General features: G+C 43.2%; 1 protein-coding gene across 1 annotated transcript in view; it reads right to left on the bottom strand.

Moving 5' to 3' along the window:
• Positions 1 to 25,644, bottom strand: part of ATP8A2 (ATPase phospholipid transporting 8A2) — a 444,189-nt gene that overhangs the window by 352,997 nt on the left and 65,548 nt on the right. Inside the window, exons 18-23 of the mRNA XM_032611707.1 lie at positions 24,347 to 24,396; positions 23,330 to 23,399; positions 21,421 to 21,505; positions 19,802 to 19,941; positions 18,452 to 18,590; positions 8,084 to 8,148 (exon numbers count right to left, since the gene is read on the bottom strand). Of these exons, the coding sequence (XP_032467598.1) occupies positions 8,084 to 8,148; positions 18,452 to 18,590; positions 19,802 to 19,941; positions 21,421 to 21,505; positions 23,330 to 23,399; positions 24,347 to 24,396 (549 nt within the window). The remainder of the gene's footprint in view (positions 1 to 8,083; positions 8,149 to 18,451; positions 18,591 to 19,801; positions 19,942 to 21,420; positions 21,506 to 23,329; positions 23,400 to 24,346; positions 24,397 to 25,644) is intronic.

Raw genomic sequence — 25,644 nt, 5'->3', positions numbered from 1 at the left:
CACACATATCAATAATTACCTTAAATGTAAATGGATAAAATGCTCCAACCAAAAGACACAGACTGGCTGAATGGATATAAAAATAACGCCCGTATATATGCTGTGTACAAGAGACCAACTTCAGACCCAGGGACACATACAGACTGAAAATGAGGGAACAGAAAAAGATATTCCATGCAAATGGAAATCAAAAGAAAGCTGGAGTAGCAAATCTCGTATCAGACAAAATAGACTTTAAAAGAAAACCATTACAAGAGATACCTGATACCAAAACCAGAGAAAGATGTCACAAAGAAAGAAAACTACAGGCCAATATCACTGATGAACATAGATGCAAAAATCCTCAACAAGATACTAGCCAACAGAATCCAACAGCACATCAAAAGGATCATACACCATGACCAAGTGGGGCTTATCCCAGGAATGCAAGGATTCTTCAATATACGCAAACCAATCAATGTGATAAACCATATTAACAAACTGAAGGAGAAAAACCATATGATCATCTCAATGGATGCAGAAAAAGCTTGCAACAAAATTCAACACCTATTTATGATAAAAACCCTCCAGAAAGTAGGCATAGAGGGAACTTACCTCAACATAATAAAAGCCATATATGACAAACGCACAGCCAACATCGTTCTCAACGGTGAAAAACTGAAACCATTTCCTCCAAGATGAGGAACAACACAAGGTTGTCCACTCTCACCACTATCATTCAACATAGTTTTGGAAGTTTTAGCCACAGCCATCAGGGAAGAAAAAGAAATAAAAAGAATCCAAATCGGATAAGAAGAAGTAAAGCTGTTGCTCTTTGCAGAGGACACACTATACATAGAGAATCCTAAAGATGCTACCAGAAAACTACTAGAGCTAATCAATGACTTTGGTAAGGTAGCAGGATACAAAATTAATGCACAGAAATCTCTTGCATTCCTATACACTAACAATGAAGGAGAAATTAAGGAAACACTCCCATTTACCACTGCAACAAAAAGAATAAAATGCCTAGGAATAAACCTACCTAAGGAGGTAAAAGACCTATATGGAGAAAACTGTAAGACAGTGATGAAAGAAACTAAAGATCATACAAACAGATGGACAGATATACTATGTTCTTGGATTGGAAGAATCAACATTCTGAAAGTGAATATACTACCCAAAGCAATCTACAGATTCAATGCAATACCTATCAAACTACCAATGGCATTTTTCACAGAACTACAACAAAATATTTCACAATTTGTATGGAAACACAAAAGACCCCGAATAGCCAAAGCAATCTTGAGAAAGAAAAATGGAGCTGGAGGAATCAAGCTCCCGGACTTCAGACTATACTACAAAGCTACAGTAATCAAGAGAGTATGGTACTGGCACAAAAGCAGAAATACAGATCAATGGAACATGATGGAAAGCCCAGAGATAAGCCCACGCACATATGGTCACCTTATTTTTGATAAAGGAGGCAAGAATATACAATGGAGAAAAGACAGCCTCTTCAATAAGTGGTGCTGGAAAAACTGGACAGCTACATGTGAAGGAATGAAATCAGAACACTCCCTAACCATACACAAAAATAAACTCAAAACAGATTAAAGACATAAATGTAAGGCCAGACACTATAAAACTCTTAGAGGAAAACATAGGCAGAACACTCTGTGACATAAATCACAGCAAGATCCTTTCTGACCCACCTCCTAGAGAAATGGAAATAAACACAAAAATAAACAAATGGGACCTAATGAAACTTAAAAGCTTTTGCACAGCAAAGGAAACCATAAACAAGACAAAAAGACAACCCACAGAATGGGAGAAAATATTTGCAAATGAAGCAACTGACAAAGGATTAATCTACAAAATTTACAAGCAGCTCATGCAGCCCAATACCAAAAAAAACAAACAACCCAATCCAAAAATGGGTAGAAGACCTAAACAGACATTTCTCCAAAGAAGATATACAGATGGCCAACAAACACATGAAAGGATGCTCAACGTCACTAATCATTAGAGAAATGCAAATCAAAACTATAATGAGGTATCACCTCACACCAGTCAGAATGGCCATCATCAAAAAATCTACAAACAATAAATGCTGGAGAGGGTGTGGAGAAAAGGGAACCCTCTTGCACTGTTGGTGGGAATGTAAATTGAGACAGCCACTATGGAGAACAGTATGGAGGTTCCTTAAAGAACTAAAAATAGAACTACCATACGACCCAGCAATCCCACCACTGGGCATATACCCTGAGAAAACCATAATTCAAAAAGAGTCATGTACCACAATGTTCATTGCAGCTCTATTTACAATAGCCAGGACATGGAAGCAACGTAAATGTCCATTGACAGATGAATGGATAAAGAAGATGTGGCACATATATACAATGGAATATTACTCAGCCATAAAAAGAAACAAAACTGAGCTATTTGTAATGAGGTGGATAGACCTAGAGTCTGTCATACAGAGTGAAGTAAGTCAGAAAGAGAGAGACAAATACTGTATGCTAACACATATATATGGAATTTAAGAAAAAAAATGTCATGAAGAACCTAGGGGTAAGACAGGAATAAAGACACAGAACTACTAGAGAATGGACTTGAGGACACGGGGAGGGGGAAGGGTAAGCTGTGACAAAGCGAGAGCACGGCATGGACATATATACACTACCATACGTAAGGTAGATAGCTAGTGGGAAGCAGCCGCATAGCACAGGGAGATCAGCTCGGTGCTTTGTGACCGCCTGCAGGGGTGGGATAGGGAGGGTGGGAGGGAGGGAGACGCAAGAGGGAAGAGATATGGCAATATATGTATATATATGTGTGTATATATATATATATAACTGATTCATTTTGTTGTAAAGCAGAAACTAACAAACCATTGTAAAGCAATTATACTCCAATAAAGATGTTTTAAAAAAAAGAATATATATATGTTAACTGAATCACTTTGCTGTACAGCAGAAATTAACAACATTGTAAATCAACTATACTTCAATAAAATAAATTTTTTAAAATATAAATAAATAAATAAATGTAAGTACTTTCAAGGGATTAAAGGAATTATTAATTGAACATGCCTAAAATTATCAGGAAAAAATTGCTCAAGGGACATTTCTAGTATACCACAATGTTACTACCTTCACAAAAAGATGTTGAAGAACAAATATAGTTATAAGGTGATCTTACCAAGTAGGTAAATATTCTCAGGAATTTATCATCAAGCTGCTAGGCAAAAGAGAGAAATTTTCAATCAAATATTTTAGTACGAGGGCTTCCCTGGTGGCGCAGTGGCTGAGAGTCCGCCTGCCGATGCAGGGGACACGGGTTCGTGCCCCGGTCCGGGAAGATCCCACATGCCGTGGAGCGGCTGGGCCCGTGAGCCACGGCCACTGAGCCTGCGCGTCCGGAGCCTGTGCTCCACAGCGGGAGAGGCCACAGCAGTGAGAGGCCTGCGTACTGCAAGAAACATATATATGTATATATATATATATATATTTTTTTTTTTTTTAGTACGAGACTTAAAGGCAGTGAAATTTTCTGTTTTCAGGAGTTACTAGGAGGATGAAGAGAGCCAGTTCCCAGAAAGGGCCTGGCACTCATGAATAAGCACTCAGCAGATGTGAGCATTTGTTACTGGAGAGGAAGTTTAGTTCACTGCCTAAGATATGGGACCCACATGTGCTGCAATCAAAGTCACCTAACGCAAGCATTTCTAAACGTACCTTTTCAAAGTGTTCTCGCCCCACCAAAAAAGTCCTCAGCACAGCGCACATAAACATCCCCTCTTGTAGCAACAAATAATGGCACTGTGCCTGTGGGTGTGAATATGTGCCTGTATTTAGGTATTTTAAACATATTTTAAGTAACTGAACATGGAGCCACCTGTCAGAGAAAAGATCGAATTAGGAAACTGGACTTTTAGGATTTACCGTATAGGACAGGGAACTATATTCAGTGTCTTGTTATAACCCATAATGGAAAGTAATCTGAAAAACAAAGTGTTTCAGATATATATAGATATATATATATATATGTATGTATATCTATTTCTATATTTCTCTCTATATCTATATAGGGACTCACAGACATAAAGAACATAGAAGAGAAATAGTGACTGTGACTTAAGAATTTATTGTGGGTCAAAGACTTTTCCACATACAGAAGGTGGGGTGTGATCCCGGCCAGGCAGCCCAGAGCGGGCTCCCTTAACCATTACGCAATTCTGTACCACTTTAAAGTCTGATGACTGTCAGGTTCTTTGTCATGAGGACAAAAACAATGGAAATAAAAGAGTGAACTTCTGAGGTCCACAAGATGTCCATGGTCACCCTGCATGTCGTTACAAAGTACCGTAAAGAACCTAGCGTATGTTAAAGGTCTAACTTGTGAAACATCAACCATATCCGTGAGATCCTATAGCATTCTGTGTCCTCCTGAATCCCACTTCTTGCTTATAAATGAGTCAGTGCTAGATACTGTTTACTGATTGACTCTCAGCATCTATTTTCATCCTCTTCTTCTTTTTTTTTTTAATATATCACAGGGACTGGAAAGCTAAAAGCCACATTTCCCAGACTCCCTTATCAGCAGGATTCTGGATGAATTCTAGCAACAAGATACACTTGCTTAAGATTGCGGAGACAGAGGAATTCCTTTTCATACAGGGGAAGTTTTCCACATTCTCTCACCCAGTCCCAGGTTCACAGGTGCAAGGCAGCTGGACCATCAGCTGTGATTGCCTCAAGTCCCCTGGGGAAGCAGAACGGAGTCCTGACCTTGGGAACAGAGCCACAGACGTATGAACTTGAAGCCTACCTTGCTGACGTCTGCTCCTTCAGGATTATCCAATAATTTTGCAAGCACCTAATTTCCTGTTTTAACTTCCTCTATACTTCAAATTCGTTTCTGTACCAGTTACTGAATTAACATCTCTCAGCCTCCAACCTACCCTTCCATACTCAGCTTGTGATACAGACGTGGGGATTCTACAAACCTCATTCCTGATTTGCCAGCGGAATTTAATTTGCCAGAATTAAATCTCACGGCCACACCCAGACCCAGGGATGCTGGGAAGTGTAGTCTCTGCCATACATGCCATTAATGAATTTTACATGATTACATTTTCATTCCATCACTGATTACACGTACTTATTTCATAAAACTTTGGGTTAAAGAATGACTATTTTGCTCAAATATATCCTTAAGAATTCATCTTTCTTTTAATGGCTCATAAGAACTAGTTTTTTGTGTATTCTATAGGTTAACATGTTAAAAACAACTGCACTTTCCTCCAAATAAATTTCATGGTTAGTTCAATCATTTGTTTCTTAGAAAATGCTGGCAAAATTTTCTATATGTCTCCATCCATATTCATTTTAATTATTGTAGCACAAAAAACAAATGATCCTCAAATGGCTTGGCCCTTATTGTCTTTTACTAACAAATTTCAAAAGATGTCTAGCATTTAGTAGCCAGCAGTAGGACTTCCCTGGTGGCATACTGGTTAAGAATCCACCTGCCAATGTAAGGGACACGGGTTCGATCCCTGGTCCGGGAAGATCCCACATGCCACGGAGCCACAACTACTGAGCCTGTGCTCTAGAGCCCGCGAGCCACAACTACTGAGCCTGTGTGCCACAACTCCTGAAGCCTGCGAACCCTAGACCACCCGCTGCAACTACTGAAGCCCACACACCTAGAGCCCATGCACCTAGAGCCCATGCTCCACAACAAGAGAAGCCACCACGATGAGAAGCCCACGCACCACAATGAAGAGTAGCCCCCGCTCGCCACAACTAGAGAAAGCCCGCACGCAGCAACGAAGATCCAATGCAGCCAAAAAAAAAAAAAAGCCAGCAGTAGGTGCTGTGAAATTTGACAGGGTAACTGATTTGAATATTACATGTTTTTTATAAACTGCTGATAACACTGTAGACTTTTATTCTCATACCCGGTATTCTTAGTTTTTAAAGTCTCACTAATTCATAGCTTCCTTTTGCAACAGCTAAGGTTTCAAGACACCATCATACATTTAGGGCAAGAATCATGATTAATGATAGTAGCCTTAGGGAGAAAACTGAAATTTGTTTAGCTTGTCAGATCTGATCACTGTTTTAATTCATCAAGCAGCCGAAGAAAACTTAAACTAGCAGCGTGCGTGTCCAGCAAGGCCACACCATTGCAGCTTCTGCTTATACTACTGTAACCTCAATACCTTTTTTTTTAAAAAACAGAAAAATCTTTTCAAGCCAGCACCTTGTAAGAGTCAGTTTAACCGAAACTAAATATAGTCTGTAAACCCATTTAACCAGTAACACAAACGGCAAGATTTCACAATGAGCTTCAAGCAAATGGAAGAGTGAGGGTCTCAGCGTCACCCCTTCTTATTTGTGGGACCCCACACTTCCCTCCTCCCCGACCCATCCCTGGTTAGCACACCAGAAACAGGATTGGGTGTGCCAGAGCCAGTCCATGTGCTATCAGCAATACTGTGATTTCACAGAACTTTTTTTAACCAAAAAAAAAAACCCAGGAGGAAAAAAAAAAAAATGACATTTTCTACTGGTACCTTAACATATCATCTAGTGCCCCCCTGGGGTGCACTTCGTCACCCGCCTTGTTTCCAAAACCACTGATCTCTGTATTACAGAGCTTAGATGTTATTTTGGTAACAGTTGAAACACTCAAAACAGGGATAAATCCTGAGCATTTACAAGCATTTGGGGTCCTAGCCTGGACCTACGTACAGGTCAACTGAAGGGGGTGGATGCCAGGTAACTGATGGTCGTTGAGGTGACCCCCTTAATTCCCTCAGACGCACACAGGAGATGAGGGAAGGAAGCCAGGCCCAGTGCTTCTGATTCGTGGTTCACTTCCTCGGTCCCCGTCTCGTTCGCTTCACCATCAGAGCCTCCCTTTACAAGCGTAACTAACCCTGTCATCTGCTCTGAGCAGTGGCGCTGACTGCGAGTGTGGCCGTAGGTGCCTGCCAGGAACAAGCTCTTGTTAAACGACCCACAGGTGGAATCTCATCGTTGAGCTCCTATCTTCATGTCAAACCACCAAAGCAGGTCACTGGGGACTCTCAAATCAGCTCCCAACCAGGGTCTCAGCAGCAGCTTTAGGCCATGACGGGCTGGGTACATATCTGTACCATTCTCCGTGAGCCGGTGGCACTAGGATGTTGGGGAACTAAGAGCCTGTGCATCCTATTACCACGTAAACGTCAGCAAAACGTCAGCAACTCCTGACACGTGAATATCAACTTAAGTGTCTGTACTACAAAGAAACTCCTACAAGTCTCCTAGCAACCACCAGGAGTTGAACATCACCCCTTAATGGAAATCCTAACAGGAAGTCAAACCAGATTAAAACTACCGCATTTTAAATGCACTGTTCTAGGTGAATAAAATAACGTGTTATCGCAAAGCAATTTTCTGGGCTTACTATTTTTTATGTCAGTTTGGAATATTTATTGTATTTCTTAACATCCATGGTACCCCTTAATCAAGAGTATAAAGTCATCTACTTAGATTCTTAGGATTTGCCAAAGTGAGGAACATTCTCAGAATCACAGAATGATAAGCAAATAAGTTTACAAATATTGCAACCATCAATGTCATACGTTTTCCAAACCATAACTCTAACATGGATGTATATTATTCTCCAGACCTTGCAAATTCTCAATGTCCATTTTATCAGTACTGGGAGAGTATGCTTTCAACCATGCAGCTAGCCAGAAAGACTTTTATATATGGAGTGTGCTTCTCACAAAAACCTTCTCTCCTTCCTCTAATATGACAGAAACTGTAGCTGAATCGGAAGACAAAGTGAATTTCAATGATGGCCATCACCTAAAAACATACATAAATTCCTACATCTGGTACCAGAGGTAGAGCTTACCATTTTGATGTTTAAAGAAATGACTTTATGACATCCGTTCATAAATAAAAAGAGAAAACACATTGAGTAGTTTTATAATTGTTTTAGTAAAAAAAAAAAAAAATTAAATTCTGATTATTAGTCCTAACAGAAACAAAGGGTTTAACACAGTGATATCAAATACAACTTTTTAAAAGCTACTTACGTCCAAAGAATCCTCCTTCAGTAGGATAAGGGCCATGTTCTGTGACACCAACCGGCAGGAATAGCCTAGAATTAAAGAAGGAGCAACATACGTGAATTCACCATCCCCGCCAGGAACTCACCACGTTCAAGGTCCCCTGAATTCAGCCTCCCTTCCTGTACCTTCCTTATCACCGTGTTTGGCCTATGGGCTCACACAGAGGAACTGAGCAAGTGTGGGGAGGAAAAGCTTACACGGATTCTGACTTTTGCAGACAGCTCTAGTAGCGCTGCTCGGGAGGGTTTTCATAACTAATGGCTGAAAGAATTACTCATCAATTTTCTGTGGATTTTCCTTATCCCTGTTATCTTTGTATTAGGATGAGCTTTGGGTTCTCTAAGGTAAAAGCAAACGCTTTAGGAAGACAAACGGAATCAACGGTGCTCCTCAAGCAGCATAAACGTGCCTACTGTGATACCAAGGTCCCTCACTTGCTTTATAAAAAGGCGGGTAATTCTCACAGCAGGCTTCTAAGGAAGCCTATGATACCCACAGAGTCACTTTTCCTGCGAAAGCTCAAAGCAACCCCCACTTCAAGAAATAACTCTGAGTCAAGAGTGTCCCAATGCTAACTCTTAACAATTCCCATTACATTTTTAGACAATGGTATCTCTGTAGGTTAATTTCAGCAAGATACCCTTTTCCACTTTTCCTCCCGGAAGGCAAATGTATTTTCTATGAAGCTGTTTCCTACTCAGACTTTGCAGTACACGCGTGACAGGTGGAGATGCTTGGTGACACAACGACCAAGGTAAGAGCCTCTCCGGACTCTTCCCCTTGTCCCCACACTCTGGGGAGAACAAGGCAGTGGCCCCAGCCAACCCCAACTCCAGGGGTGTCTGTCTGGGCCCTGGGCTCTCTTTCAAATCACCCTCCACCATCTTAGTGCCCCTCAAAAGAGAGCTGCCATCAACATGTGCTTTTCACCAAGCTCCATCTTAATTTATCTCATTGAGAAAAGTCAAAGAAACAGTCCTTCCACCTACAGAAGTGGTCCTTACAATGATCATGGACCAATGATCACAGAAACAGGGAACAAGTCGTCAGCATAAAGAACGTCAACCTTCAAAACAAGGACGCGGGTGACCATCTCAAGGAAGGGCCGTAACCAATGCTTAGGCAACAGGAGTCTGGGTTCTCCTCCGCAGAAGAGCCAAAATACCCCTTCCCACAGATGCTATATTTAACTAGAAAGGGAGACAAGCATTTAACTAGTGGACAAGTCACGGAACTGCTGCGTTTACGTGCTCAATTCTACCCAGAAGGTCCTCTTTTCACCCTCAAGAAACCCTACTAACAGGCACAAAACAGAACTCAAGACAGACAACAAGATGAGAGAAACCTCGGGGTATTTTTGGGGGGTAGAAAATAAATATTTGTGTTTATTTTGGAATGTATGAAGTGTATCCTTCACTGATGAGTGTCATTTGAGAGGACTATTATAAACCACCTGAGAACACAAATTTTAAAGCACAAAATTATGACTTTTCATCTAACTGTCATTTTCTTAAAGCGATACCTTGAAGATCTATTCCAGGCAGTTAACGACAGTTATGTGAAGGGAATGAGATAATTTTGCTGGTTAAAACCTCACGTATCATTTGAAAAGCGAAAACAACTGAATAGTTTAAAATCACAGGACCACGTGGGCAAATACCTGTTCAACCTCTAAGAGGAAAACTAAAGGGAGGAAACACAGCACAATTCTCCACACATTTTCAAACTTGCTCAAGTCTGTATTTTAACAATAGTGATGAGTAGAAATGAGAGTTTCCCAGAATGCCACTGAAAATTCTGCACAGCACGACGGAAATAACTGAACTTTGTTTCCCACTACAATCTTACAAATATATTCTTCCTTTCTATAAATTCTTAGATTAAGTGCAGAAGGGAGGTCAATATTTTATTTTCATTTGCAAACAGGGATATTGGAACTTTCATCATTTTTCTTCCCTTGCCCCAGAAACTTCCAGCAACTTCACGCAATAGAGGCTGTTACAAATTTAGTATAACTCACACAAAAGGATTTGCTGGTAGTTTTTGATATGAACAGCGGTTGCAGAAGCAAGCTGAAATGTTTAAGCCATCGCTTCCCGCTTGATTTTATATTTTGCAATTTAAGTAAAATGCCACTTGACAACTGAAGCTGCATAAAAGATATTACGGAAAAACTCGAAGTATTTTTCTAGCCGTTGCAAGGGAGAGGGTAACAAAACCACTGACACTTTCATGAATTTAAATACACAAAACTCAAGGTTTCTGAGAAGAAACAGGTTCTTTTTTTTTAGTTTGGAAAACGAAGCAAGATTTTGCTTAATTATCACACAGAACATTTGCTCTAGACAGACCATGGAGGTTTAACACAGTTAAATGTGACTTAGCTAACATGGCAAATTAAATTATGTCAATCCAAGTTCGGTGTGCTTGATTTCTAATGTTTTTAGATAAAATGAGATCAGCTCTTGGAGAACAGCCAGCTATGAAATGTCAATCCACACTTGTAAATTGTGGTCTATTTCTTTAATCTCACAATCTAACAAGATGACCATAAAATGACTGAGAAGGGAACCTCTGGGATTTCACTTTTTACTACGGCTGAAGTTAACAGCACACCACAAAAGTGTTTAGTCTTTCTACCACCTGAGCATAATCAACACTCAAAGAAATTAAAATATTACGGCATCTATGGTCCTTAGAGCAGGACTTGATTTTAAGAAAATAAGATCATCATTCACACTAGAAAATAGGACCAAACCAAACCTCTCCTGGAACTCGCAATCAGCGTCTTTTCTCTGAGGTAAGCATATATTGTCGAAGATATCCCAACCTAGATTTCTTCGGAGACACTTTTGGAAGGGTTAACAACAACTGATTCCTACTAACCATATACCTAGGATCCATCAAATTACCCCTCAGTGGGATTCAACTTGGTTCCAAACCCTCAACAAGTGTGTTGTTGGTTGTAAATAATTTCAGGGAGAATCCGGTCACTCAGTATTTGAAAGTAAGTGTATGAAACACACTGCCAGACGTCAGGAATGGAACTCTTCATCTGCTCCGGACTCGATCGAGGATGCTCAGAGAAGAATCCCTCCCCATCTGAGAACCAGGATATCAAGGACTCATCCACAGAACCACACCTGGGCACCCTTCCCTCCAGACCCGCAGATGCTTCTCAGAAAGGCGCCATCACAGGTAGGAATATGCTGCCTCCACCTTCTGATCTTCCCCCAAACCAGGCCATCCTGATTCATGCTATTCTCATTCTTTATGTATTTGTCTTCAACAGATTCTTGAAGTTCAAGATTTAAACCTATCTCATCTGCAAAGCCTTCCCTGATCTTTGTGTGTGTGTGTGTGTGTGTGTGTGTGTGTGTGGTACGCGGGCCTCTCACTGGTGGGGCCTCTCCCGTTGCGGAGCACAGGCTCCGGACGCGCAAGCCCATCGGCCATGGCTCACGGGCCCAGCCACTCAGCGGCATGTGGGATCTTCCCGGACCGGGGCACGAACCCACGTCCCCTGCATCGGCAGGCGGACTCTCAACCACTGCGCCACCAGGGAAGCCCTCCCTGATCTTTTTGATGCCTATCTTTCCAAGAACTGAATTATCACGTGTCATGGTCATATGCTCAGATTCTCAGCACTCACACCTGTGTGGCCCAGGCTAAGTTACTTGGTATCTCTGTGCCTCAGTTCTATCTTTAAAAGGGGATAATGCCTATCTCAAAGGGAATAGTAAACTTACCTAAAGGACTTAGCTGTAGTATGACAAATGCTGTGCTAACATTTAATGAGTAACTATTACTAACACCAGCCATGCTCAGCATGTACACTGCACAACTGGTATTTTCTCATCTATTCTATTCCTGAGTTTGTCTCAAAATTAACTCAGTCCCCAATAAGGGAACATAAGTGCCCCAAGCCTATAGGGGAGCATCTGGCAACAACGGAGCTGCACGTAACCAAGAAATCACACACCTGACTTTTCTGTGAACATTACTGGGGCTGTGGCCGTGTTCCCCCAGCCCCACCTGAAAACCGCACTTGCCTCCCTGCCAATGGGCAAGAATAGGGTGGGCAAGTCCACATTTACTCACTGTCAGAAATTAAACTTCTAAGACTACAGAAGTGGTTTAAAGGGATCAAATAATGGGCAACAAAACATGGGGGAGGGGCGGCCAAATTCCAACTCAGATGGTTCACCGTGAAAGCGATTCCCAATGCAATGACTTTAAAATGGAACACGCACTAGGATTTTGTTCTCACTCATCCTATCTCCGTTAGGAAAAATATTATAGACTCTGAAAACTTCACATCTATTTTCTAACTATGTAAGAGATGCTTTATCCAGTCATAGTAAGGAAGTGACGACTACATGATTCACAAAGGCTATACAGCTGAAATTTCACTTTAGACTAGGTGATGCCAAATTTTTAAGCTAAAAAAGACAACTTCCAACTCCTGGAAACACAGCTAGTTAGCATAAATCCAAGCACAGTGCAGCAGGGTCCTGGCATCGTGTCAGTTCCCAAGGACCTCAAAGCCACACGCAGGATGACTGCACCTACCTAACACTCATAGGCTCATAACAGACACGAATATCCTGGAACCTAATTTGACTAAGTATTTATTTTCAAGGTATGAACTGAAAGTTACACTTTAAATTCTCAAACTGTGATAGATGATGGATGGATGGATAGATGGATGGATGGGAGGACAGATGGATGGATCGGAGGATAGACGGATGGAAGGATAGATGGATGGATGGGAGGATAGACGGATGGAAGGATAGATGGATGGAAGGACAGATGGATGGATGGGAGGTTAGGTGATGGATGGATGGGAGGTTAGGTGATAGATGGATGGGAGGATAAGTGATGGATGGAGGGAGGATAGGTGATGGATGGATGGAGAATAGATGCATGGGAGGATAGATGGATGGACAGATGATAGATAAATGAGACAGCAAGCAAATACTAAAGACAGCCAACAGCACCGAACACCTCTAAAGAGAAATGCTGCCAGATAAAACTGTAAGAGTCAACAATCATAAGACATCCCAACTCTGGAGGCGGTGAAATATGAAAACAAGGTGTCTTAGAATGGATGAAATTTAGTACCCTTCTCCAGGGTTTTCTAACTCAAATTTCAGAGAGGGTTTTCGTGCAAGCTTCATGAATCTGTTTAAAATGAGCCCTGCACCAGGAGTGACTGGCCCTGAGACCCAGCATGAACTAGCTTGGTCACTAAGTGGAGCATGACCTTGTAAACTCTGAATGTCACCCAGCCCCCGGTGCTCTAAGACTGTTGACATGTGATGACCAAAGACAGCGTAGGGAAAGCACTCCCAGCACAGTGCCCGGCATTCAGCACTCTTCTCCTTATTTCATCGAGAAGTAGAACTACTAGACACGTGATCTGCTTCCCAAATACCTTCTGGGTACCCTAATGTGCACACAGAATGCACTAAAACGTACAGAATACCCAATCCATATTGTGGGAGACAGACCAATAATGGTTCGTATCACAGAAGGCATGAGGAATATGGGACTAGAACACAGGCTTACAATCCTCCTGGATCTGGAGCATGGCCTCGGGCTTCTCGAAGCCGTCACCAGTGGTCTGACGTGGACAAGTCTAACTCCGTGTCTAGATGTCTACACTGCATCCTCAACAGACGCCCTAATTCAGTGGCACGTGTACACAATGGACCATTACTCAGCCATAAACAAGAATGAAGAAATGCCACTGCAGCAACATGGATGCAACTAGAGATGATCATACTAAGTAAAGGAAGTCAGAGAAAACAAAGACCATATGATATCGCTTATACGGGGAATCTAACACATGACACAAATGAACTTACTTACAAAACAGAAACAGACCCACAGACGTAGAAAACAAACTTATGGTCACCAAAGGGGAAAGGGAGGAGGGATAAATTAGGAGTTTGCGATTAACAGATACACACACTATGTATAGTGCTATGTATAAAATAAACAACAAGGTCCTACTGTATAGCACAGGGAGCTATAGTCAAAATCTTATAATAAACCATAATGGAAAAGAAAATGAAAAAATATGTACATATAACTGAATCACGTTGCTGTACACCTGACACTAACACAATATTGTAAATTAACAATACTTCAATTAAAAAATAAGATAAAGAATAGAATTTTTTAACATCTTTATTAGAGTAGAATTGTTTTACAATGGTGTGTTAGCTTCTGCAGTATAACAAAGTGTGTCAGCTATATGGATACATACATTCCCATATCCCCTCCCTGTTGCGTCTCCCTCCCACTTTCCCTATCCCACCGCTCTACGTGGACACAAAGCATCGAGCTGATCTTCCTGTGCTATGCGGCTGCTTCTCACTAGCTATCTATTTTACATTTGGTAGTGTATGTATGTCCATGCCACTCTCTCACTTCGTCCCAGCTTTCCCTTCCCCCTCCCCGTGTCCTCAAGTCCATTCTCTACGTCTGTGTCCTTATTCCTGTCCTGCCTCTAGGTTCTTCAGAACCATTTTTTTTAAATTCCATATATACGTGTTAGCATACAGTATTTGTTTTTCTCTGACTTACTTCACCCTGTATGACAGACTCTAGGTCCATCCACCTCACTACAAATAACTCAATTTTGTTTCTTTTTATAGCTGAGTAATATTCCATTGTATATATGCACTGCATCTTCTTTATCCATTCATCTGTTGATGGATACTTAGGTTGCTTCCATGTTCTGGCTATTGTAAATAGACCTGCAATGAACGTTGTGGTACATGATTCTTTGAATTATGGTTTTCTCAGGGTATATGCCCAGTAGTAGGATTACTGGGTCATGTGGTAGTTCTATTTTTAGTTCCTTAAGGAACCTCCATAACTGTTCTCCACAGTGGCTGTATCAATTTACATTCCCACCAACAGTGCAAGTGGGTTCCCTTTCCTCCACACCCTGTCCAGCATTTACTGTTTGTAGAATTTTTGATGATGGCCATTCTGACCCGTGTGAGGTGACACCTCATTGTAGTTTTGATTTGCATTTCTCTAATGATTAGTGATGTTGAGCATTCTTTCATGTGTTTGTTGGCAATCTGTGTATCTTCTTTGGAGAAATGTCTATTTAGGTCTTCTGCCCATTTTTGGATTGGGTTGTTTGTTTTTTTGATATTGAGCTGCACGAGCTACTTGTATATTTTGGAGATGAATCCTTTGTCAGTTGCTTTGTTTGCAAATATTTTCTCCCATTCTGAGGCTTATCTTTTTGTCTTGTGTATGGTTTCCTTTGCTGTGCAAAAGCTTTTACGTTTCATTAGGTCCCATGTGTTTATTTTTGCTTTTATTTCCATTTCTCTGGGAGGTGGGTCAAAAAGGGTCTTGCTGTGATTCATGTCATAGGATGATCTGCCTATGTTTCCCTCTAAGAGTTTTATAGTGTCTGGCCTTACATTTAGGTCTTTAATCCATTTTGAGTTTATTTTTGTGTATGGTGTTAGGGAGTGTTCTAATTTCATTCTTTTACATGCACCTGTCCAGTTTTCCCAGCACCACTTATTGAAGAGGCTGTCTTTTCTCCACTGTATACTCTTGCCTCCTTCATCAAAGATAAGGTGCCCATATGTGCGTGGGTTTATCTCCAGGTTTTCTATCCTGTTCCATTGATCTATATTTCTGTGCCAGTACCATACTGTCTTGATTACTGTAGCTTTGTAGTATAGTCTGAAGTCTGGGAGCCTGATTCCTCCAGCTCCGTTTTTCTTTCTCAAGATTTCTTTGGCTATTCGGGGTCTTTTGTGTTTCCATACAAATTGTGAAATTTGTTGCTGTAGTTCTGTGAAAAATGCCATTGGTAGTTTGATAGGGATAGCAATGAATGTATAGATTGCTTTGGGTAGTATAGTCATTTTCACAATGTTGATTCTTCCAGTCCAAGAACATGGTTTATCTCTCCATCTGTTTGTATCATCTTTAATTTCTTTCATCAGTGTCTTATAGTTTTCTGCATACAGGTCTTTTACCTCCTTAGGTAGGTTTATTCCTAGGCATTTTATTCTTTTTGTTGCAGTGGTAAATGGGAGTGTTTCCTTAATTTCTCCTTCAGATTTTTCATTGGTAGTGTATAGGAATACAAGAGATTTCTGTGAATTTTGTATCCTGCTACTTTACCAAAATCACTGATTAGCTCTAGCAGTCTTCTGGTAGGATCTTTAGGATTTTCTGTGTATAATATCATGTCATCGGCAAACAGTGACGGTTTTACTTCTTTTCTGACTTGGATTAGAATGTTTTTTAAAAGGTCAATTCTAAAATATCTAATGGATATGAGTGCTTCTGAAACCAAAACTACAAACACTGCTACACCTTCTTTGAAAAAAGCACAAAATGATATAGCTGTTAATGGAAAAAAACTGGACAGGTATCAATCACCTTGTGAGGTTCACACAAGCCTCACTCTAGCAACGACTAACACCTTCCTTCGGGAATAATAAGCCATTCGTGTTTTCTGGGTTGATTTTGGGAACTCTGCTTTCACTTGTGTTTACCTAAACTTGGCTAGACCCTGATAGATGCAGATGTGACACGAGGACAAGAGGACAGGGGCGGGGCAGGTGCAGCACCACTGCTCTCATGCTTTCCGTGCCCTCTGTGAACAGGAGCCGTGGATCAATAGCAGGTGTTTTAGACCAAATTTACATGGGAAATACCTGAAGGGCCGATGTACATACATAGAAAGAGACATTCCACTGAAAGCAAACGTATTAGCCTTCATCTATAAAAATGTTGCTGACATCACCAAAGGGCTGTAAGCAATGGGTTTTTATTATCTAGTTGTAGCGACAGGTCTACACAGAAACATCACCACACTTTTCTCCAAAAATATGTGTTTAGGAAACCACAGGTACAACATCTACATCTAATCCTTCAGAGACTGTTCGTGAATCACGTGTCAGTCTCTGGGGACTTTAATCTCACTTGTGTGCGAGTCCAAGAGGACTACTACAGTCTTGATATGAAATGATTAAGTGGCTTTTTTTGTCTACTAAAAAAAAAAAAAAGAGGAAATCCACCCCAGACAGTAGGCATTGTCTATAACTGAGGTTCTCTGAGAGTCGGGGCTGATTCAAAAGAGAAGATTGAAGGAAAGGGCTCCATTGGAACCTATTGATTGCGTACCAAGGAGACTTCTCTGAATAGGACACCAGTCACTCAACTTCAGTTGTTCTTTCTGTATGTTTCTTCCTGCAGTGAGCTGTGACATGGACTCTATTCCCAACAACACATGAGAAGTCATGTAGCCCTTTCATTTTATCACCTATGCACCAGAGCTTGTGACACAAGGGTGACAGAAGTCCTAGATAATTTTAAAGCAATTCAAACAATCAAAATTAGATTTTTTTGGGACTAACCTGGTGGTCCAGTGGTAAAGAATCCGCCTGCTAATGCAGGAGACACGGGCTCGAGTCCTGGTCCGGGAAGATCCCACACGCCGTAGAGCAACTAAACCCGGGCGCCACAACTACTGAGCCTGTGGCTCTGGAGTCCGTGAGCCACAATTACTGAGCCTGTGTGCCGCCACTACTGAAGCCCGTGTGCCTAGAGCCCGTGCTCCGCAACAAGAGAAGCCGCCGCAATGAGAAGCCCATGCAGCGCAACGAAGAATAGCCCCTGCTCGCCGCAACTAGGGAAAGCCCGTGCGCAGCAACGAAGACCCAACGCAACCAAAAATAAATATAAAATAATAAATAATTTTTTTTTAAAAAATTAGATTTTTTTAAAATTAGTAGTTTCACAAGTCCTTTTCAAACTAAAAACGTGCTGCTTTAACACTCATGAAGTAATCTGGGCTTAAATTCCCTTTCTTCAATTTTCATTTCTGCGACGCTTAGCAGGCAGAGGTTGCCAACCCAGATGGGGAAGGGAAAGGTTCAAGCCTATCAGAAAAACCTATGAATTGCTAAAAATCATTATAATGGCTATAGCTATATAAAATAATAATGCATATCTAAACTTAATGAAAACACGCTTAGTCTCTGAGACGAAATTTTTGTGAAGAAAGCAGTGAGAAAATCAAACTCTCATCAACCAGAATTCTCTGGCCTCTGTAAGGATGTTTAATACTTTTCAGGAAGGTGTCATAGTCTCATTGTTTATAATGGGTAGATAATGCCCGTAAGAGCATCTTAAACTTTTCTCGGTCTTGTGAATGAAGAATTCTATAAAACACTTCTGTCAATGCATCTGAGGAGCCCTTAGGCACCCCTATAAGGCGGTTCAAAAACGTAATGCAAAAATCAGCATTGGGAAATTATCCTTTAAATGAATTACCTATGTTAATTGCAGTTTCTTGTTTGTCGCCCGTCAACACCCATATTTTAATTTCTGCCTTCAACAGAGTTGCTATGGTTTCTGGCACGCCTGCCTGAAGACGATCTTCTATGGCTGTGGCTCCAAGAAGCAGCAAATTCTAAATTAAAAAAACAGCTTCCATTAAAGATGGGGACACACGTAAGAGCAGCACGAATGATGAAACCCTTGACAAAAGAAAGGCAGTCAAAGTGTTCTGAGACGATTACCTCATTTCCTCCACACTAAACCTTTGTCTGCAGGTAATTAATGACAGTCACATGTGTGGCATCTCAAAACCAGCCACAGGGCTAGAACCCCTCCACACACACGGGCCAGCACGTGCCATCTACTTCTGGGTACACGGGCACCTTGGGATAGGAAACCACCTGGGAAACCACCTGGCAGCAGAGCACATGGGTGAGTTATCCTGGGGACACTAACAGGACTGAGGCTTCTCTCTCACTCCACTCAGGAGTCAAGGGCTGTGGTACAGTTAACACATGAGAAAAAACTATTCAGTGACCACAACGGCCAGCTACCTCCCGAGTGCCCGCCCCTGGCCGGGGGACGCACAGACATCGCACCTATTTAACTGCTTTATGATTCTCAAAGTAATTTTGGAATTTCCAGGGAAGCGGGGTAAATGAACATTTGATTTCACTTCCATCCATAGCCAAGTTCCATTAAAATGACAAACAAGGGGGAAAAAAAATCAAAGGGGAATTTTAAAAAGATAAATAAAGGAATGAGAAAAGCAAGCAACGACTTCAAAGCTACTGAAACTGGAAGATGGATGGACCAGTGGTTGCTGACATGAAACGGAAAAAGCTGAAATCCAGCTCCCAGATTCGAGGGATTCAATCTGCGGGAAGCTACCTCATGTCTTGGGAGGAACTGAAATAACAACCAAATCACGTGGGCAGCGTGGAGCGGCAATGGCAAAGCTCAAAGAGGACAGCAAGTGTGAAAACATTTAGCAGGTACGATGTCCAGCCAGCCTAGGCATTTTGACTGCTCAGGAAACTCAACAGGGCCAGCTAACGTCGTTACACCTCATCTTAGGCAAACCCAGAAAGTCGCCGATGCCGTTTTTGACCTGATACTTCTTAAGACGTGAATGCTTAGCAGAGGGTGGCTAGACCTTTCGGAGAGCTCATAAAAACTGAGTGTTTCGTAAAGCAAAGAAACGATTAAAAGCTAATGGTGAGTTAAGATACTTACAAGATCAGAGGACATCACTATATAGCCAAAAGGTTTCTGCACCAAAACTTTTCTGCTGATTAGGTGTCACCGGGCATGTAATGTAACGCATCTACCACGTGCAATTACCTTCTCAATGATCTCGTAACACTCTTCCAGCCGCTGAGCTCTGTCCTTCAAGATGGTGCTGGCTTCTTGGTAGACTTTGAGCCACTCTGCGTAATCACTCTCAGAGAGGTCGGCGTAAGCCACACAGAGGGTCCGCAAGCCTGCAAAACAGTCCCGCGTCTCCCGGTGAGGGCCCTAGTGATGGGCAAGCAGGGTGCCTTATCCCCAGGGGACACCGTGTGTGCAGAAAATCAAAGAGACCATCCACTTCATAGGTCACTCTAAGTCAACGTGCACACGCTCAAAATGAATTGAAAAGCAACCTTCTTTTAATATAAACCACTGCTTCTACAGATGTTGACGGAACAGGAGAAGCCATGAGACTGAACTCCTCACAGCAGAGAAGGACAGAAGCCGCGCTCGACCCACACACACGAGGAGGGACGCACAGACATCACACCTATTTAACTGCTTTATGATTCTCAAAGTAATTTTGGAATTTCCAGGGAAGCAGGGTAAATGAACATTTGATTTCACTTCCATCCATACCCAAGTTCCATTAAAATGACAAACAAGGGGGAAAAAATCAAAGGGGAATTTTTAAAAAAATAAATAAAATAAAGGAATGAGAAAAGCAAGCAATGACTTCCCGTCAGCCAGGAGGCAAGACGGGAAGTGTGTTTCTAGACAGCAGTAAAGGCCCAGTGTGCTACCACGTGAAACACACAGGCTTTCAAGCAGCCGTGCTTGTGTGTGTCCCGGTGTGGATGTGTCCCTATGTGTGCACACGTGTGTTCCCTGATGGGCATGTGTGTCCCTGTGTGGATGTGTTCCTATGTGTGCACATGTGTGTTCTCTGGTGTACATGTGTGTGCCTGTGTGTGCAAAGACGTGGATACATGCGGCCAGAGAGGCTCAGGCAGGCAACGAGGCAGCAGCCGGCACTCAAGCTCTCATCACATTCACGTGCAGGGGAGCCTGACAGAAGTGTTGTTTTTGTTTTTTTTTTTTTGTGGCCTCTCACTGTTGTGGCCTCTCCCGTTGCGGAGCACGGGCTCCGGACGCGCAGGCTCAGCGGCCATGGCTCACGGGCCCAGCCGCTCCGCGGCACGTGGGATCCTCCCGGACCGGGGCACGAACCCGTGTCCCCTGCGTCGGCAGGCGGACTCTCAACCACTGCGCCACCAGGGAAGCCCATGGGTGTTGATTAAAGCCCTTCTGAGAACTCCCTTCCTGTTCTCCATGGGTTCAGTGGATTATTCTTGCTGGAAGTGTAGGGTAAGCCAGTGTCATAAGGGAAACGAGAGAGGGCCTGGGAAATAAGGTGAGTTTTCCGAGAAAGCAGTGCAAAACCGGAGGGCAATTCTGCATAGCATCGTGGGCTGGCCTGCCTCACACTCGTCCCTCTGGTTAAGAGTCAGCGGATGACGTTTAGGTAACAGAGCAGTCGGTCTACAGCCACGACTCTTGTCACTGCCACCGATGCAGAGGGTGGGGACGGGGTTGGCACTAGAACACGACCCGCCTTTGAAGCAAGCCAAGTGCTGCACAAAAATGACACGTGAACACGGAGGCTCACCCAACTGCCCCCTGAAAGCACAACTCCAAGGGCAGAAATAACGTTTCCAAATTCCACTCACCTTCCGTGGCAAAATACTCCAGATGGCATAGTGTTTCCTCCATGTATTTTGAATCTTTAGAAAGTCTCTCAAAAATCACGTTATCCTGTAAAATAGGGAAACGCTGTGACCCGCAAAACTCAGGTCAGCTGACGCTCTAGCACCAAGCCCAGCTCTGTTTTTGTGGTGTGGATCCAGCGCACACCTGGGTGGACGACGGGAAACACAGTTCTCGGCTGGATTCAGTCATGAGCTTTGGAAAACAACCTGGGGGTGGGTATGTGTCCACACAAACACGCCAGGGAGGACCCTGGGTGTCAGGAGAATGAATAATCAGGGACACGACGGGGCCGACGTTCACCTAGATTTGCAAGCTCTTGCAAAGCTCACACCAGACTTTGTTAACACCCTTTGCAGAAGTGGGACGCATAAAGCACACACCCTAAATTGCTCAAGTGTACTCTCCCTTCCTGATGATGCAGGAGCTCCCACCCAGGGAGGGCACGACCCACCCTGCACAGAACCTGGTTCAGCTGAGAACACACGGTGTGGACAGCTCATCACCTGGGAACTATTTCCATGACCCACAAGCAGGGCTGGAGGATTGCAGGCTACGGATCATGCCTCAAATATGTGATAAATGGCAGTTTTAGGCCCCCCCAAATCTAAGAAATTTAGTTTGGTTTAGGGGAGGCAGGTTTGAGAAGAATTAAATCCTATAACAAATTAAATGCACCCCTGCAGCATCTCCTGTTGACTCTGCTCTGTGGTTGCCCCCCTTCCTCTGTACCTCACACTGACCCCTGCTGGCCTTGCTGTGGTTCTCAGAACACAATGGCAAATAAACAACCAAAAAGGTAAGAAAGTGTATCATATGAGAACAGAATTTAACATAATTATCTAATCTTTCCCAATCTAATCCAATATAATCTGGACCTTGGTGAGTCCGGGTCGGATGCCTTAGAATTCACACACATTTTTACTCACTTTTTAAAAAGCTCTGTCACTGTCCTCAAATACTTCTTCCCACAATTGGTAAAGACGAGTAAGATTTCCAACGAATCACTGATCCTACTGTAGCCTCCTATTTCCCGACATGGTCTCAAAAAATGAGCTTAATAAGTCTTTCCCTCAACACATAAGACCACGGTTTGACACAATGTAGTTTTGTAGGTCAGGCTCACAAACAGTAGCATCTTTCCTTAAAGCTTTAGATTCGATGACCAGGAGGCAGACAGGACAGAAAGCCTGACATAGGAAATGACCGGAGGGGACAGTAATAATAGACCACAAATGGACACTACCTCAAACCCGCCAGCCAGCCTCTGTAGTGAATAAAAACTAAACCACGAATATTGAGAATAGCTGCTACAGAAAAAAATACACATCAGAGGGCTTCCCTGGTGGCGCAGCGGTTGAGAGTCCGCCTGCCGATGCAGGGGACGCGGGTTCGTGCCCCGGACCGGGAAGATCCCACATGCCGCGGAGCGGCTGGGCCCGTGAGCCATGGCCGCTGAGCCTGCGCGTCCCGAGCCTGTGCTCCGCAACGGGAGAGGCCCGCGTACCGCAAAAAAAAAAAAAAAAAAAAATCAGAGTCCTTAAAAGATCATAGGTTGGTACAACTGACTGAATCTTCCAAAGTCACCACACGAGGACAGAAAACAGGAATCAGAACTCACAGTCTAAGGATTCTGAAGGACACGGCCAGCTACCGTTTCTGAAACCAGCTACCGATGAACAGCAAGCTTTCCACTGACCTCCTTGCCACACTGGCGTGAACCCCCATCATCTTCAGGGGGCTTTTACTACTAAGTCAGTGTCAGGCTGACCCAAAGAGCCTTTCAACCCTGGGCGACCATCAAGGATGCTGAGAACAGCAGTTAGGGAAGCAGCAGGGGTCCCTGGCGTGCAGACCTCAGCCAGTACTTACAGCCCCTTTACAATAGAGTCGAAGCTGTCCTGAAGGGGTTCGCACAATTACAGACATTCTTTTTCTGTCGCTGTAGGGTAAAAACAAAAAGGAAAGAAAACTGTCATGGGTCTGTTTTATAGGACCACATCCTGTGATTAAACACCAAACAACCCAAAAGGTGGTCTGGCTGGCCCCCAAATGGCCAGGCTCCATCTTCCCTACCTCTGCCCTCAAAGTCAGACTTTAATTGTGTATCTCCTACTCTTTTGCATAAACCTATTCCTTTCCCTGCCGTGGAAACTCACTAGCACAGCTCTTGATAGAAGAAGAGACAGAAATGTAGAACTTGAGCGCTTTACTCTGTGTCTAATTTGCTCCTGACAATACTGTGTCCACGTACTTTTATTTCACAGCTCAAAAATGTTCAGTTACCTGCCCAGTAAGTAGCAAAGTGCAAGATTCAGTATAAACCCATTCCACTCAAAAGCATCTCATCGTATCTTCTTTTGACTGAAGTGGAAAGAAACGATGAATTCCGAGGACCTCCCGATTTAGCGCAGAGGTCCCTTGATGGCTCCCTCCCCAGCCGCAGCCCCAAGCACATGCACGGGCACCTCCTTCCTCATCTTTCAAAGGGACCTGCCCTCAGTCACTGACTCATTTCTCACCCATCTGTAGATATACAGGAAGTCCCCTCCATACGAATGAGTTCCCTTCTGAGAGAGCGCATTCGTAAGTCCGATGAAGTTAGCCTAGGTACCTGACTAACACGATCGGCTACACAGTACCACACTGTAATGGGTTTATAATACTTTTCACACAAGTAATACATAAAAAACAAACAAAAAATAAAGAAAACATTTTAAATCTTACAGACACGAGCTAACTCACTGGACGTGTGAATGCACGTTTGTGTCTTCGAAAGTTCACAGCTTGAAGTTTGTAAATAGGGGACTTACTGTGTGTATATGTGGACAGAGAGACAGATAGATAGAGAGGGACAGTTTATTTCAAGTGCACAAAAGAGAAACATACCTAGAAAACTCCAGGACATTAAGGATTCCAAATGTCTCCTCCTGTCCCATCTAGAGGAAGAAAAACAGGCTTTTACCTGAAGTGCAAAGTATTAAAATCTCAAAACAACCAGCTCCCCAATCATAAACCTCTCTATCCATGCCTCTCCCCAATCCCTCCCCTCCTGTTCCCTACCTCTCTCCCTCTCCCTCCCTCCATCCATCCCCCTGCAGACACCTTCCACCAAGTACTGTCTTCCCCGTCAGTCTGGTGGGACCATAGCTCCCCCTTCTGGTGGAAGCGTCTCCTTTTCCTCCAGCGGGAGTGGCTGTCATAGTAGCTCATGACAGAGTAACTTCCAAGACATACAAATAAGGGACACAAGCTACACAGGTCCATCCGAGACCTGGGGCCAGTTCTGCTTCCGAATCCAGAATTTTACACATCTCGCAGAAGTACGTGCACACCGTATGCCACTACATCCCCAGGGGGCCCAGGCACTACACCCTGTAATACAACACACTGGTTTCCTGCAGCGAGATGCACGGCTATCCCCACCAAGTGAGATTCATAAAGAACAGAAGTGGCTCCACGGAAGTTCCATTAGGTTTCCCTACCAAATGTCCACACCCCAAATTTAGGGGGAAAAGCGTGGAATTCAAAACTTTTTCAATTTTGGATTTAGAAACAAAGGAGTATAACTCTGCACCAGATTTTAGGGCAATTCATCAAATGCCTTTTCTCTTCGGGTTCTTCAAAGTTGGAACGTCAATATTCTTAATTGGGCTTCCCTGGTGGCGCAGTGGTTGGGAGTCCGCCTGCCGATGCAGGGGACATGGGTTTGTGCCCTGGTCTGGGAAGATCCCACATGCCGCGGAGCGGCTGGGCCCGTGAGCCATGGCCGCTGAGCCTGCGCGTCCGGAGCCTGTGCTCCGCAACGGGAGAGGCCACAACAGTGAGAGGCCCGCATACCACAAAAAAAAAAAAAAATTCTTAATTTTTCTCCAGAAGATTCCAGATTATGTGTGCACAATTTGTAAACTTTTTAATCGAATCTGCCCTTTCCCTTGTCCCCTAGGTCTGAGAGAAATAATAACTGAAGGAACACACAGATCCCCAAGTGTGTGGCTGACACACACAAAGCACTGGGAAGTCACACGTCCCCTCCACAATGCCCCGTCCCTTCACTTCCTAAAACACAATGAATGGGCCACTTAACCCAGCCCCCGTCAGCATTTACCCCCTCTCTCTGCAAGCCCCAGTTCCCTTTCCCCTCAGCCTGGCCCAGCTTTGCCAGGTCCCCGTCCAGAGGGTCACCA

Source organism: Phocoena sinus, chromosome 18, assembly GCF_008692025.1.
Source record: "Phocoena sinus isolate mPhoSin1 chromosome 18, mPhoSin1.pri, whole genome shotgun sequence".
In the NCBI taxonomy this organism is placed as follows: domain Eukaryota; kingdom Metazoa; phylum Chordata; class Mammalia; order Artiodactyla; family Phocoenidae; genus Phocoena; species Phocoena sinus.
The sequence above is the reverse complement of the archived record's forward strand: the minus strand, read 5'-3'. Positions and strand labels throughout refer to the sequence as shown.